The sequence below is a fragment of the Chlorocebus sabaeus genome, chromosome 16 (assembly GCF_047675955.1).
Source record: "Chlorocebus sabaeus isolate Y175 chromosome 16, mChlSab1.0.hap1, whole genome shotgun sequence".
In the NCBI taxonomy this organism is placed as follows: Eukaryota; Metazoa; Chordata; class Mammalia; order Primates; family Cercopithecidae; genus Chlorocebus; species Chlorocebus sabaeus.
The window spans coordinates 48,716,295-48,731,504 of NC_132919.1; the positions used below are offsets into that span (position 1 = coordinate 48,716,295).

The 15,210-nt window shown below is 57.8% G+C and overlaps 1 protein-coding gene across 9 annotated transcripts in view; it reads left to right on the top strand.

Moving 5' to 3' along the window:
- Nucleotides 1-10,390, top strand: part of TMC6 (transmembrane channel like 6) — a 19,819-nt gene extending 9,429 nt beyond the window's left edge. For 7 of the 9 annotated variants that reach the window (XM_073004981.1, XM_073004983.1, XM_073004985.1 and 4 more), the window contains 6 exons: nucleotides 1,032-1,176; nucleotides 2,073-2,228; nucleotides 2,611-2,762; nucleotides 2,943-3,122; nucleotides 4,365-4,460; nucleotides 4,708-5,910. In XM_073004981.1, coding sequence (XP_072861082.1) covers nucleotides 1,032-1,176; nucleotides 2,073-2,228; nucleotides 2,611-2,762; nucleotides 2,943-3,122; nucleotides 4,365-4,460; nucleotides 4,708-5,389 — 1,411 coding nt within the window. In that variant the 3' untranslated portion in view covers nucleotides 5,390-5,910. Of the gene's footprint in view, nucleotides 1-1,031; nucleotides 1,177-2,072; nucleotides 2,229-2,610; nucleotides 2,763-2,942; nucleotides 3,123-4,364; nucleotides 4,461-4,707; nucleotides 5,995-6,152; nucleotides 6,330-6,401; nucleotides 6,481-9,690; nucleotides 9,768-10,098 lie in introns of those variants that run through there. The other 2 variants (XM_008011562.3, XM_037993868.2) reach the window with 1 other exon arrangement.
- The last annotated feature ends 4,820 nt before the right edge of the window (nucleotides 10,391-15,210 follow it).

Sequence of the window (15,210 nt, forward strand, 5' to 3'; positions counted from 1 at the left end):
ATCCACCCACCCACCCACCCATCCACCCATTCATCCACCCACCCACCCACCCATCCACCCATTCATCCACCCACCCATTCATCCATTCACACACCTATGCATCCATTCACCCATCCATCCATCCACCCACCCATCCACCCATCCATCCACCCACCCATCCACCCATCCATCCACCCATCCACCCATTCATCCACCCATTCATCCACTCACACACCTATGCATCCATTCACCCATCCATCCACCCACCCATCCATCCACCCATCCATCCACCCACCCATCCACCCACCCATCCATTCACACACCTATGCATCCATTCACCCATCCATCCACCCATTCATCCATCTACTCACCCATCCACCCACTCAATTTACCCGCCCATCCACCCATCCGCCCACCCATTCATCCACCCATCTACCCACACATTTATTCACCCACCCACCCACCCATGCATCTACATATTGCACAAACATTCTCTGTGCTCAGCTCAGGGCAGGATGGTAAATGTCCTAGCGGGGTTTGCTATCTCTGGGAGAAGATGAACCACTGAATGGACTGGGACAATCCAGGAGGCTTAGCGGTGTTTTCCCGGTGTTATGGGAGCACTGGGGAAGGAGTCAGGCTGCTTCCCAGGGGAGGCGGCACTTGTCCTGAGAGGGGAAGGTTAGATAAGAGTGGGGATTCATAAGGAAGCAGGGAAGATGTTTTGGTCATTGGGACCAGCAGTGCAAAGGCCCTGAGGTGAGCCCAGCATCTTCTGGTCCGTGTCTCGCCGGGAGGCCACCAGCCAAGTCAGTAGTGAACGCAGCCCTGCTCCCTCTTCTAGGCAGATGTGGCTGGTGGGTGCTATGTTGGATGAGGCTGGTGTAGAGGGCTGGTGGCAGGGCAGGGGCATGGCAGGAGGCCCAGCCAGGCCCCAGATGGCTCCTGAGTGGGTGGTGGGGTCTGGCTGTCAAGAGCATCCGGTCTGCCTTCTCCCCTTGGCCTCTGCCCCTCAGCTTGTCGGTTCCATGTCTGTGTCTGCTTCTCCCCAGCATGGCTCACTCTTTCGGGGAGAGCTACCGGGTGGGGAGCACCTCTGGCATCCACGCCATCACCGTCTTCTGCTCCTGGGACTACAAGGTGACGCAGAAGCGGGCCTCCCGCCTCCAGCAGGACAATATCCGCACCCGGCTGAAGGTGAGTGGCCCTGGAGCACCAAGCTGCCCTGCCCAGTTCCCTGCAGGCCTGGCCCTGGGTCCACTTAGGACCATGTGGCCAGAACCATGGTCTAGAGGGAGGACCATCTGTCCGTGAGCTGAACTCGGGGTGCTGGGCAGGCGTGGTCTTCTGCTTGCAGTGACAGGGCAGGCCCTGAGTTTTTCGCCAGTACACACCCCTCAGTTAGGGGCTGCCTCTGTTGTCTGCTAGCGGGTAGTAGCACCATGGCCCAGTGAGCACCCGGGAGCCTGCCCTGAGGCCTCAGGCCCCAGGCCCCAGCGGACACATGCTCCCTGGCTGGTGTTAGCTTGGTGGCCACAGAAGCCCAGTGGGTGAGGACTGTCATTTTTTCTGTGGCTCAGTGAGGAGACTGAGGCATAGAGGCCAAGGCCCTTGCAGAGATTGCGGGGCCAGGAGGCTGCAGAGCTGGGCCTCATGGAACATTCTCTGCCTCTCTGGGGTTCCGTGCTTCAAGGAACTCAGAGCTGCGACCTGTCATGAGCCATTTCATGGGGGGGGGGCTTCTGGTCACTGGGGGCCACCCACATCCACAGGGAACAGGAAAGGACCTCTGAGCAAGGCCCCAGCCCCAGTGCGCAGGGCTGGGGAGGCAGCTGGAGAGGGTTGAGGCAGGCCTCGGAAGTGAATGCCGGCCCAGGCACAGGGACCTCTCGGCAGGGGACTGGGTCCTCTCTGTGTCTGGAGGGAGGGCCCTCAGCAGATGAAAAGGCAGGTGGGGCATGGGGGACTGACCCTCTGTCCTGGTTCGAGCCTCCTGGTGTGTCTCATGTGTGTTGTGTGCCCTGTGCTGTATCTGCACATCTGCACGTGTCCGTGCTCTGGTGTGGGTGACGGGGACATGGTGCCGCCTGCAGGAGCTGCTGGCCGAGTGGCAGCTGCGGCAGAGCCCCAGGAGCGTGTGCGGGAGGCTGCGGCAGGCGGCTGCGCTGGGGCTTGCATGGCTGCTGTGTCTGGGGACCGCGCTGGGCTGCGCTGTGGCCATCCACGTCTTCTCAGAGTTCTTGATCCAGGTGCGGGGATGGGGGGAGCCTGGCCCTCGCTTGGAACGTGTCTCCAGTGACTCTGGGCACCAGCCCCCTGGGGAGGCAGCCTTGCCTCCCCTCCTCCACCCAGCCAGCCCAGGGTGCCACGTACGCTGCGCCCGGTGCTGGGGCTCCCTCCCAGCCCCACTTCTCGTCCCTTTTTCTATCTCACGGCTTTTTTTCGGTTTCTGGTTTCTTCTCCACTACCCGTGCCCCTCCCCCACTTCCTGTGTGGTTTGAACTTGAGGCCTGGGGAGGGCCAGATCTTGGAGGAGGGAGGTGCTGCCTGCCAGTTCTGCCCCGGGCCCCTCCCTGTAGCTGCCCCCTCCCACCATAAATGGGGGGGCTTCCGTGACACCAATCCCTGCAGAGTCCGGAGGCTGCTGGCCAGGAGGCTTCGCTGCTGGTCCTGCCCCTGGTGGTTGGCCTCCTCAACCTGGGGGCCCCCTACCTGTGCCGTGTTCTGGCCGCCCTGGAGCCACATGACTCCCCGGTACTGGAGGTGTACGTGGCCATCTGCAGGTGTGTGGCTGCGCATGAAAACATCATTTGGTGCTGGAGCTGATACTGGTTGTTTAGCTCTGGGTGTATCCAAGCCTACTTAGGAAGAGGCCGGTGTGGCTGAGCCCCTGGTGGGGGCCCTGGGGTGCATCTTCTGTCCCCTGCACCCGCCCCTCAGTCTCTGCACCCTGCCCTCTGCAGGAACCTCATCCTCAAGCTGGCCATCCTGGGGACACTGTGCTACCACTGGCTGGGCCGCAGGGTGGCTGTCCTGCAGAGTCAGTGCTGGGAGGACTTCGTGGGCCAGGAGCTGTACCGGTTTCTGGTGATGGACTTCGTCCTCATGCTTCTGGACACGCTTTTTGGGGAACTGGTGTGGAGGTGAGGAGGCCCTGGGTGGGCTGGGTGGGGAGCGTTCTCCCCTTAGTGGCCAGTACGCGTGGCTGGGAGGTTCTCAGGCCTGGACCTTTCACATCAGGCCCTGTGTCTCCACCCTTCAGAGGAAGACTCTGGAAATAGAACCGATCTCATGTTTAGATTGGAAAGGAAAACAGGTTTCAAAGGGATGTGTATGGCCAGGCGTGGTGGCTCACACCTGTAATCCCAGCATTTTGGGAGGGTGAGGTGGGTGGATCACCTGAGGTCAGGAGTTTGAGACCAGCCTGGCCAACATGGCAAAACCTCGTCTCTACTAAAAATACGAAAAGTAGCCGGGTGTCGGGGCGCACACCAGTAGTTGCAGCTACTCGGGAGGTTGAGGCATGAGAATCGCTTGAACCCGGGAAGCAGAGGCTGTAGTGAGCTGAGATTGTGCCTCTGCACTCCAGCCTGGGCGACAGAGCGAGACTGTGTCACAAAAAACAAAAAACAAAAAACGTGTATCACACAACCTCAGTCTAGGATACAAAGGAAAAACAGGCAGCAGGGAATGGACAGCAGAGGAAGATTTAAAAAATGTTCCAGGTATTCTGCTGCAGGTTCTGGTACTTCAGCTGGGTTTTCCTCTTGGTGTTTTCTTCGAGAATATGTGGATTTAACAATAATAAGATTAAAAAAGTCAGTAGGAGAGCTGGTGCAGTGACTCACGCCTGTAATCCCAGCACTTTGGGAGGCTGAGGTGGGAGGATCACTTGAGCCCAGGAGGTGGGGACCAGCCTGGGCAACAGAGTGAGACCTTGTCTCTAAAAACATAAAAATAAAAATAAATAAAAATTAGCTGGGCATGGTGGTGTGTGCCTGGAGTCCCAGCTACTCACGAGGCTGAGGTGGGAGGATCGCCTGATCCCAGAAGGTCAAGGCTACAGTGAGCCACGATTGTGCCACTGCACTCTAGCCTGGACAACAGAACCAGACCCTGTTTCAAAAAAGAAAACATCATTTGGTGCTGGAGCTGATACTGCTTGTTTAACTCTGGGTGTATCTGAACCTACTTTGGATGAGGCCGGTGTGACCAAGCCCTGGGTGGAGGCCCCAGGCTGGTGACTGTCTGTCCTTGGCATTATCTGTGGAAGGGCCAGGATGTCACCTGGCTGGGGGGTGGGCGCCTCTGGGTGTGGGGACTTGGGCCAGCCTCCCTGGGCGTGGGTTTCCTGTCTAACTCTCTGGGGTCGTCCTCGGAGGCAGGATTATCTCCGAGAAGAAGCTGAAGAGGAGGCGGAAGCCGGAGTTTGACATCGCCCGGAATGTCCTGGAGCTGATTTACGGGCAGACTCTGACCTGGTGAGGGTCCTCTGCTTGCCTCCTGCTGTCTGGCCCCTCGGTCAGTGCCCCTTTCCCCCTGGGGTTCCTGCACCTGCCTCCCACTGAGGGCACAGCCAGGCCCAGCTGTGGACCCTGGAGCGATGCAGGCCCTGGCCAGGACCCAGTTTTGGCCATTCTCACATGCCCTACCCATGGTCTGGAACCAGCCTGGTCTCAGGGAGGGGGACGGCACCGGAGCAGCCCCTGAACTGCCACCCTTCCCCAGGCTGGGGGTGCTCTTCTCACCCCTCCTCCCCGCCGTGCAGATCATCAAGCTGCTGCTCGTCTTCTACGTCAAGAAGGTGAGGCTGCCAAGGCCTGGGGAGGGCTGGGCTGGCAGGGCGGCCTGGCAGTCGGGGCAGGACTTAGCTGGGCAGAGCCTGGGACACTGGAACCCTCCCCACCGGAGTGGAGTGGGGCTGCCCTGGCCTGTCCCTCAGCCCAAGGGATGGCTGATCGCTCCCGGCATCACTGTCTTTGGCAGGCCGGGAAGCATCGCTGGGTTCAGAGGTCATCACCAGGTGCCTGTGTGCCCTTGGCCAGGGGTAGTGCCAGGGCTTTGGGATACACTAAGCCTTGGGACCGCTGGGTCCCTGGAAAGTGATCTTGGTCCTCTCTCCGCAACTAGGTCATGCCCAGTGGCTGAGAACTGGGACCTCCCTTCCCATCCTGGCTCCTGTCTTTATTTTATTTTATTTATTTTATATTTTATTTTATTTTATATTTTATTTTATTTTATGTTAGAGACAGAGTCTCGCTTTGTTGCCCAGGCTGGAGTGCAGTGGCACGATCTCGGCTCACTGCAAGCTCCGTCTCCTGGGTTCATGCCATTCTCCTGCCTCAGCCTCCCAAGTAGCTGGGACTACAGGCGCTGCCACCACATCCGGCTAATTTTTTTGTATTTTTAGTAGAGACGGGGTTTCACTGTGTTAGCCAGGATGGTCTCGATCTCCTGACCTCGTGATCCACCCACCTCAGCCTCCCAAAGTGCTGGGATTACAGGCGTGAGCTAGGATGACACTGTGCCTGGCCATCGGATGGCTCCTGTCTTGTCTGGCCTTCTGTTTCCTCATCCATGCAATGGGGACCATGTTCCTGTGGGGACTGAGGGAGGTGGGGTGTACAGTGTTGTGTGCAGAGCCTGGCATGGCAGCGACCTTCAGCGGATGGAGGTGCTGTTGGCATCACCCCTTTGCGTGTGAGTGACCTGCAGGCCTCTGTCTTCCTCTGTAAATGAGTAGGCTGCAGGGAGCGGGGTCCTGTCCTGGGCCCTGCCTGCATGCACAGCTCTGGTCGCCCTTCCCTCTTGAGCTCCCCCAGGCCTTGGAGGGGTGCTGAGGGGTAGCAGGACGGTGGCAGAGCGTAGCCTTTCCCCGCAGACCAGCCTTCTGGCCAACTGCCAGGCGCCGCGCCGGCCCTGGCTGGCCTCACACATGAGCACGGTCTTCCTCACGCTGCTCTGCTTCCCCGCCTTCCTGGGCGCTGCCATCTTCCTCTGCTACGCAGTCTGGCAGTGAGTAGGGGCGGGTGGAGGGGACCCTTCTGTGTCATCCTGGGGTTGGGTGGTGGTGCCTGGGGGGCCCAAGACTTAGGGGTGAAGAGGACGGGCTGGGAGGGAGCCGGGTGGGCTGTTGCCCAGGCTGGGGGGTTCCTGGTCGGCCTCTTCCCCAGGGTGAAGCCCTCGAGCACCTGTGGCCCCTTCCGGACCCTGGACAGCATGTACGAGGCCGGCAGGGTGTGGGTGCGCTACCTGGAGGCGGCGGGCCCCAGGGTCTCCTGGCTGCCCTGGGTGCACCGGTACCTGGTGGAAAACACCTTCTTCGTCTTCCTGGTGTCGGCCCTGCTGCTGTGAGTCCCGTAGGCAGGGGCGGCCCTGGGGAGATAGCCCTCACTCCTTGCCTGACAGCCCCTCTCCCCCAGGGCCGTGATCTACCTCAACATCCAGGTGGTGCGGGGCCAGCGGAGGGTCATCTGCCTGCTCAAGGAGCAGATCAGCAACGTGAGTGCCCGACCTGGGCTGCCCTCAGCCCCCCTCTCAATCGCCTGCCCGACCTGGGCTGCCCTCAGCCCCCCTCTCGATCGCCTGCCCGACCTGGGCTGCCCTCAGCCCCCCTCTCGAGCGCCTGCCTGACCTGGGCTGCCCTCAGCCCTGCTTCTCGATCGCCTGGGGGTTACGCTCCTCTCCACCCGCCTGTACCTCCTCTCCTGTGGGCCTTGGCTGGTGAAAGGGTTTGTTTGCCAGACAAGTGACCCTGATCAATATGTGCACTTCAGATCAAGTGATGAAGCAGCTGTGAGACAGAGCCAGGCTCCTGATCCCCAGGGACCCGCAGGGCCCCACTGGGACCGGGGCTCTCAGAGCCCCTGGGGGTGGCCCCGCTGAGGGCTCAGACAGTCTCTGTGAGGATTTCTGAGATCCCAGAAATGGCTTTTGGATCCCTATGGACTCTTGACTCATTTTACAAATAGGGGGAGTAAGGTTGAGGGAAAGTCAGTACTGAAAACTTTTTCTTTCTTTCTTTTTTTTTAGAGACAGAGTCTCGCTCTGTCGCCCAGGCTGGAGTGCAGTGGCACGATCTCGGCTCACTGCTGCAAGCTCCGCCTCCTGGGCCCAAGTGTTTCTCCTGCCTCAGCTTCCCGAGTGGCTGGGACTGCAGGCACCTGCTGCCACACCCAGATAATTTTTTGTAATTTTAGTAGAGATGGGGTTTCACCGTGTTGCCCAGGCTGGTCTCCAGCTCCTGAGGCAGTCCGCCCACCTCAGCCTCCCAAAGTGCTAGGATTACAGGTGTGAGCCACCACACCCGGCCAAAACATTTTTATGAAGAAAACAATGTTTGGCTGGGTGTGGTGGCTCACGCCTATAGTCCCAACACTTTGGGAGGCCAAGGTTGGGAGGATGGCTGGTGCCCAGGAGCTCGAGACCAGCCTGGGCAACAGAGCTAAACCTCATCTCTGCAAAAATTTTAAAAGTTAGCTGGGCATGGTGGTGTGTGCCTGTGGTCCCAGCTACTTGGGAGGCTGAGGCAGGAGATCGCTTGAGCCCACATTGAGGCTGCAGTGAGCTATGACTGTGCCACTGCACTCCAGCCTGGGGGACAGAATGAGGTGATGAGACCCTCATGCTGTGGCATGGGAGTGAGCTGCAGAAGGGGATCAGCCCCCATGCCCCAGGGGCAGCCTCCGGGAGGAGTGTGCGCCCAGCAGCTCGCCCCCATGCCCACCCCCATGCCCACTCCCTCTGCCCAGGGGACCTTCTTGCCCACTGTGCAGCCACCAAGTTAGAAACAAGGCACTTTTCCCCCTGGGCCACCCAGCCTGGCCTCTCCCCTGGGGAACGGACCCCCGCGAAGCATGTCTTGTGTCTTTTCCAGGCTTGCATCCTGCTGCTGGGCTCTGCCCTCCCCCCAGGGTTCCCCGTCCCCTCCCATTGCGGTTTGTCCTCCTGCAGGTTTTTACTCTGGGGCTGGTGAGTGCCAGTGTCCTTAGGCGTGCTCCACACCAGGGCTAGGGGGGTGCTTGTCGGGATCAGCGGCTTGTGTCTGCCAAGGCGAGGGCATGGTGGGGCGCAGCCAGTGGGCCTCAGCAGCCATGTGACCCTGCTGCTGGATAGTTGGTGCCAGGAGCCAGGGCTCCAGGCAGCTCGTCCCAGCTCGTCCCAAGCGCTCATGGGACGGCTCCCATGTTGCTTGGGTTGTAAACACTGCAGTACACACTGTCCCATCTCCTGCCTTTCCCGTTTCACCACACAGAGCTGAAAGCCGGGCTTCCTGGCTGCACTGGTTGTCTGGCCGTCTGGCCATAGATACTGGAAGTGGGAAGTGGCTCCTGCCCTACTGGGTGGCATTTCAGAGCCCCCAGGGGCCAGGTAGGGCCAGGTGGGTCCGGGCAGGGAATGCAGAGTGGTGCTGGCAGAATCCCAGCTCTACCCACTGTTGCTCTGGGATGGGAAGGACCTTTCTCCAGGGGGATGCTGGCTGTAGTGTCTACCCAAGGCGGAGCTCTGACCCCAGGCTTTGGGGCCGTCGGCCTGAGCTTTCCCCGAGCAGGTCGGCATGGCTCAAGCACACGGCCCCTCCACACTCATCAGCAACTCGATAGAAGCAACTTAGTTTGTTGCATAAGGGCCCATGGCCTCTTCTTAAAGGTATTCTAAGTGACCCTCCTAGGCCGAGCCAGGTTGCCAGGTGCCCAGAGCCAATCTGTGTGGCTCTTGACAGAACTCCTGTTCTCTTTGCGAAGGTTCCTGGCAGGGAATCCCGGTCTGACCCAAGCACTGATGCTCGGTTTCTGTGCGCCCGGTCCTTTGCTAAGTGCCCCCTCTGCTTGTCACATTTCATTGTCGAAAGAGCCCTGGGTCAGTCCAGTACTGGCCCCAAAGATGTCCCCATCCTAAGACTGTATGAAGCCTGCAAGTATGTTGTGTGGCTGGGGGAAGTAAGGTTGAAGGTAGCTGGCTTGGGATAGGAGATGGCCCCGGATTATCATGGTGACCCAGCATGATCTCAGGGTCCTTCGAGGTGAAAAACGGAGGCTGGAGTGTCAGGGTCAGAGTGGCGCCACGTGAGCGGAACTTGAGCGGCCACTGCTGGCTTTGAAGTGGAGGAAAGGGCTGAGAGCCAAGGAGTCTGGGGGACTCTAGAAGCTGGAAAAGACGAGGAAGGGGACTCTCCCCCGAAGCCTCCAGGAGGAGCGTAACCCTGACGATGCCTGATTGGAGCCCAGTGAGACTCATTTTGGACTTCTCACCTCCAGAACTGAAAGTTGAGAAACTGGCGGTGTTTAAGCCACGAAGTTGACAGCTCTTTACAGCGGCAGCAGGAAACTCACGTAAACCCTGTGCCTTGTGTTATTATCCCCCTTTCCAGATGCTGCCACTGAGGTCAGAGAGTTAGTAACCCAAGGCAGAGCCAGTAAGTGGCAGGGCCGGTTTTACATTGAGTCAGGCCGGCTCTGGGCTGCTGATTATATTTCCCTTTATACTTTGGCCACTAGGAAGCTTAGATCTACATATATGCCCACTTCCTGGCTCTTGGTTTTTCCTTGTCCTTGTTTGGTGGCCCTTTCACCTTTTACTTTTTCTTTTACCTTTTTGCTGCTTGTGATGTTGAATGCACCTTGTGAGTTTTCCCTCAAATGCACTTTGGAACAGGCTGGCTCTGGATGGGCTGATGGATGACTTCTCCCCTTTGTGTTCTGGCTTTTCTAGGAGGGGGAAGACAAAATCTTCTTAATCAACAAGCTTCACTCCATCTACGAGAGGAAGGAGAGGGAGGAGAGGAGCAGGTGAGGGTCTGTGGAGGGAGTGGGGACACTGAGCCCGGGGGGAGAGGGCCCAGGGCCGGACAGTGGGGCTGCCACTGGGGCTACACCACGACATTGCTGACACTTGATTGCTTTTGACCTACAAATATCCCCACCCCAGCGCTCACCTTCACTCTCTAGAGCCTTCTCTGGCCTCTGAAGCCTGACCATTTTGACAGGGACTTAAAATACATCTCAGGAGAAAGGCTGTGGGGCGCCTGGCCTGTCCCTCGCCGGGGCCTGGCTGTGCCCAGCCAGGTTGCAGGGATGTTGATGTTGACGGGGTCCCGTCAGTGACGTCTCTTTCTGGCAGGGTTGGGACAACCGAGGAGACTGCAGCACCCCCCGCCCTGCTCACAGATGAACGGGATGACTAGGGGGACGGCGATGGGCCTCACCGGCCCGCCCAGCACCCTGAGACCACACTGGTGCCTCCCAGTGACCCTGCTGGGACATCAGGACAAGGAAGATACTGTCTCGCCTCTCGAAAGCCGCAGCTGCGCCTGGGCTGGAGCCAGAAGGGTGGGTGAATCCGGCTTGGGCATCCACAGTGAACTCTGCCCTGCCTGGGACTCTGTTTCTTCTGATTAAAGCGGTTTTGCAGATGGGCTTGTCCCTTGGGGCTCTGTGCCTGTGACTAGAGCCTGTGCCAGAGCACCGTGCCCAGGGCCTGTTCCCGCTGCCCTGGGGCCACCTCCAGGCGCCGTCCTGGGTCGTGGGAACCTCAGCTGGAGTCGGGGCGCCCTCTGCTGGTCAAGCTCCAGATGGCAGGAACTGGACCGTGCCAGGGCTCGATCTGCTCACTGCCTTTGACCAGCCTGAACCTGTGCCCAGAAGGGGCTTACACCGCACAAGTGAGCCAAGCAGGCAAGGATCGTGACCAGAGCGATGCGTCAACCATCACTGGAGCAGGAGGCAAATTTAGAGAGGGACTTGGAGGGGAGACATATCAGTTGCAAATGAGCTGTGGGGACAAGTTGCCTCCCAGGCATAGGCAGCCAGCACCTGGGCTTGGAGGCGAACAGGGCTTGGTGAGGCAGGGCTGGCCCCCTGCGTCTGGCTGCCAGCAGTTGGCTGGGGCATGGTGACCCTGGGTCTGACTGGGCTGAGTTTGAGGAGCCCGTGGGATACCGAAAACCCTAGGCTGTGGGGGGTGGGCACAGGGATTCGGGGACCAACCCATCACGGCCCCAGTGCTCCAGGCCTGCGGGGACCAGCCCGTCACGGCCCAGGGTTCATGTCTGAGGACCAGCCCGTCACGGCCCAGGGTTCATGTCTGAGGAGCTGCGCTTCGGATTGGGGGAATGAGCCCGGGTGGGGAAACAGTCGGAGAGTGATGGGCCCAGAAAAGGGTCAGACCCAGGTGGAGATGCCACTGGCGGTTAGCAGACCCCGCGCTGGGTCTAGCCCACCCGGTTCCATGGGGATGCTCCTGTGCTCTGCAGACATCTGGGTGCTGCCACCGGGGCCCCACAGAGTTGGCCATCTGGGTGGATCTGAGCCAAGTGGTGCTTCTGGGCCTCAGCAAGTAGCTGGTGCTGATTCTGGGCGGCCGCCGGGGGCAGCGTCTTCAGGTGTGAGCGCTGCTGGGTCAAGCTGCGTGGGCAGTCCAGAAAGTGACTGATGGTCCAGAGTGACTGACCTAGGGTTTCCGGCCCCCATTGGTGCAGATGCCGTCCTCCAAACCATCACGGTCCCTCTCTGGCTGGGGACGTATGCCTGCCACTGCTGGCCTGACAACATGATCATTGGTTGTGACCTGTTGAGCCCATCTTGCCAGCCTCACAAAGCACAGTACCAGCTGCTTATGGCAGGGAAGTGGAAGAACTTGCCCCAGATATTTCTGGAGAATTACTGTGTGTGCTAGTCAGTCGTTTGTGTCAACCAGGCCAGGCTGTGGGACCCAGTGATCTCATCAACAGGAACCGAGGTGTTGCTGCGATCGTGTGCTGCTGGAATGTGGTGAACAACTACAGTCGATTACACCTAAAGATCATTCTTGAGAATGTGGGTGGGCCTCATCCCATCAGCTGAAAGCTTCAAGAGCAAAAACCCAGGTTTCCCACAGAGGGAATTCTGCCTTGAGATGGCGGCGTCCACTCCCACTGGATGTCCAGCCTGAGGCCCTACGGCTGGGTGAGCCTGTCCTCTCTATCTCCTATTGGTTCTGTCTGCGGACCCACCTTGTGGCCCCACCTTGTGGCCACAGACCCTCCAGCGAGGACTTCCTGTGTTTCTTTGGAGCAGCCCTTGTGTGCTGGAGGCCTGAGCTTCCGTGTGTCCTTGGGTGCCCTGGGGTGTGTGTTCTGTGACCTCCCAGCTCCTCACCTCATGGGGCTGCTGTATCAAGTGACACAGTTCGTGTGCTGTGTACCATGCCTGGCACCCGTTTGAGGTGTTTGCCCGACGAGAACAGCCCAAGACCTGGACACTGCAAACTTGTTCGAGTGGATGGGAAGTTGGTGCTATTTCAGGCTGAATGACAAGACTCCACTATGCCACTGCTTCTCAGCCTTGGCTGCACAACAGAACCCACGGAAGAGGTTTTAAAAACGTTGGTACTTGCTGGAGGTGGTGGCGCGTGTCTGTAATTGCAGCTGCTCCAGAGGCTGAGGTGGAGGATTGCTTGAGCCCAAGAGTTTCGGTTTATTTGCTTTTTGAGAGAGTCTTGCTCTGTTGCCCAGGCTGGAGTGCAGTTCTACGATCTTGGCTCACTCCCTCAGCCTCCCAAGTAGCTGGGATTATAGACGCATGGCACCATATGGGGCTGATCTTTGTATTTTTTAGGAGAGATGGGGTTTTACCGTGATGGTCAGGCTGGTCTCGATCTCTTGACCTCAGGTGATCTGCCTGCCTCAGCCTCCCGAAGTGCTGGGATTACAGTGTGAACCACTACACCTGCTGAGCCCAGGTGTTTTGAATCCAGCATGGACAACAGCAAGACCCTGTCTCAACACACACAAACAAACACCGGTGCCTGAGGCCCACCCCCAGAGATTCTGTTCTTGAGTTGATTTGGATGTGAATTATCTTTAAAATTTTGGATGTGATTTTTTTTTTTTTTTTTTTTTTTTTTTCCGGGGGGGACAGAGTTTCACTCTTGTTGCCCAGGCTGGAGTGCAATGGGACAATCTTGGCTCACTGCAACCTCCGCCTACTGGGTTCAAGCGATTCTCCTGTCTCAGCTTCCTGAGTAGCTGGGATTACAGGCACGTGCCACCATGGCCGGCTTTTTTTTTTTTTGAGACAGTCTTGCTCTGTTGCCCAGGCTAGAGTGCAGTGGTACGATCTCGGCTCACTGCAAGCTCCGCCTCTCGGGTTCACACCATTCTCCTGCCTCAGCCTCCCGAGTAGCTGGGACTACAGGCACCCGCCACCACACCCGGCTAAGTTTTTGTATTTTTAGTAGAGTCGGGGTTTCACTGTGTTAGCCAGGATGGTCTCAATCTCCTGACCTCGTGATCTGCCCGCCTTGGCCTCCCAAAGTGCTGGGATTACAGGTGTGAGCCACCGTGCCTGGCATGATGTGAATTATCTTAAAAACTTTCAGATAATTCTAATATGGGCCAAGGCTGAGAACCCCTGGTTTGGGCCTATCCAAGTACCAGGTTGTCACAAACGCCCGTGGGCTTGGGGGGCTTCGGAAATGTGCTTCTGCTTTTTTGAGATGGGCTCTCACTCTGTTGCCCATCCTGGAGTACAGTGGCACGATCACAGCTCACTGCAGCCTCGACCTCCTGGGCTCAGATGATCCTCCCGCCTCAGCCTCCCGAGTGTCTGCGTCTGGTTTTCATGACGACCTGGGGGCCAGGCATACTACACTTGCTGCTGTTCGGGGGCCAGTCCTGCACTAGAAGCCCATCAGCCACAACTCTGCTGAGCACTGACGTGCAGAGCTAAGCAGCTTTGTTTCCACCTGGATCCTGCGTAGGTTTTCTTGGTCCATCCGTAGACACTGCACTCCTGCAGAGGATCTTCTTGGGATGCCCCACTGTCTCCGTTTTCCCTCTTCACTGAACACACACTCAGTCGAGGCACACCGTAACGCCTCTGCATCTGCTGGCTTCTCCCCCATTAGAACAGCCTTCTTGGCATGCCACACTGCTAGCCGCTGGGCACCCTGCTTTCTGCCTTTAGCGGTCTGCAGTGATGTTGCCAAAATAGTTAAAAAAAAAAAAAAAAAAAAAAAAAAGGCTGGGCACAGTGGCTCATGCCTATATTCCCAGCAGTTCGAGACCAGCCTGGGCAACATGGTGAAACCCCATCTCTACAAAAAAATGAAATGAGCTGAGTGTAGGTGGTGCATGCATGCTTGTGGTCCCAGCTACTTGGGAGGCTGAGGTGGGAAGATTGCTTGAGGTCAAGGTTGCAGTGAGCTGAGATTACATCACTGCACTCCAGCCTGGGAGACAGAGACCCTGTATTAAACAAACACACAAACCGCAAAGGGCAGGTCTGAACCTGTCATTAAAAAAAAAAAAAAATTAATAAACTTAAAAAAAAATATCCACAGATGCAGGTGAAGAACCTGTTTTCTTCAAGCCTCCTTCCCACTCATGGGTGGAGATGGTGCCCTGGAAGCCCACGAGGTCTTTGTGTGGGGTCCCTACATGGGGCTTTAGCTTACACTGTGCTCCCCATCTGTCCCCCGAGTTGCCAGTCTGTCAAAATCCAACCTGGTCTCCCAGGCCCAGGGCAGATGCCACCTCCTCCGTGAAGCCTGCCACATCCTTTGCACGCCCTTGGGTGCTGACCTTGTTCTCCCAGCGCACAGGCATGGGTACGGTTTGCTCCATCGTAACGCAGGCACAAAAGGAACTCTTGCTGAGGCTCCACGCAGAGCCGAGGGTTGCCGCTTCCAGGTTCAGGTGCATCTTGAGTTTCATTCCCGGCTTCCTTTTCTGGTCTTTGATTTCTTTTCCGCATTAGGTCCCACTCAATGCTTTCCTTCTCAATTTCCAAAAGAGGGTGGTCAGAGCCAGCAGCACCCCGCCTTCCCCATGGTGGAGAGGGGGCAGCCTGTGGCATGGTGCGGGTCCCATCTTTTTGAAGGAATTGACTCAAAGTGGGCAGGTCCACCTTTGACCTTTCCCTAGGGAGTGGAGACAGAAAAAAGACCTTTGCTTAGTTTGAGTGAGGGGCTGCCGGGGTGCTCGGTTTGTCTTCAGAGGCCGGTCTGCAACACCAATGCCACACTGGTGGCACTGACTGGACACCCTGAAGGCCACGGCCAGTGTCCTAGGAAGGGACTCAGTTTCTAGCTATGCCAACTGAGATTCTGGGGTGAGGCTGGTGCTGCTTCCGAAGTTCCACTGTGCTCAAAGTGCTCGGTGACAGTTAGCGAAGGTGATTTTACAAAAATAAATGCATAAAATGTCTAGGAAACACAAAAAATCCTCATTATTCTCTTTGAATATTTTTTAAG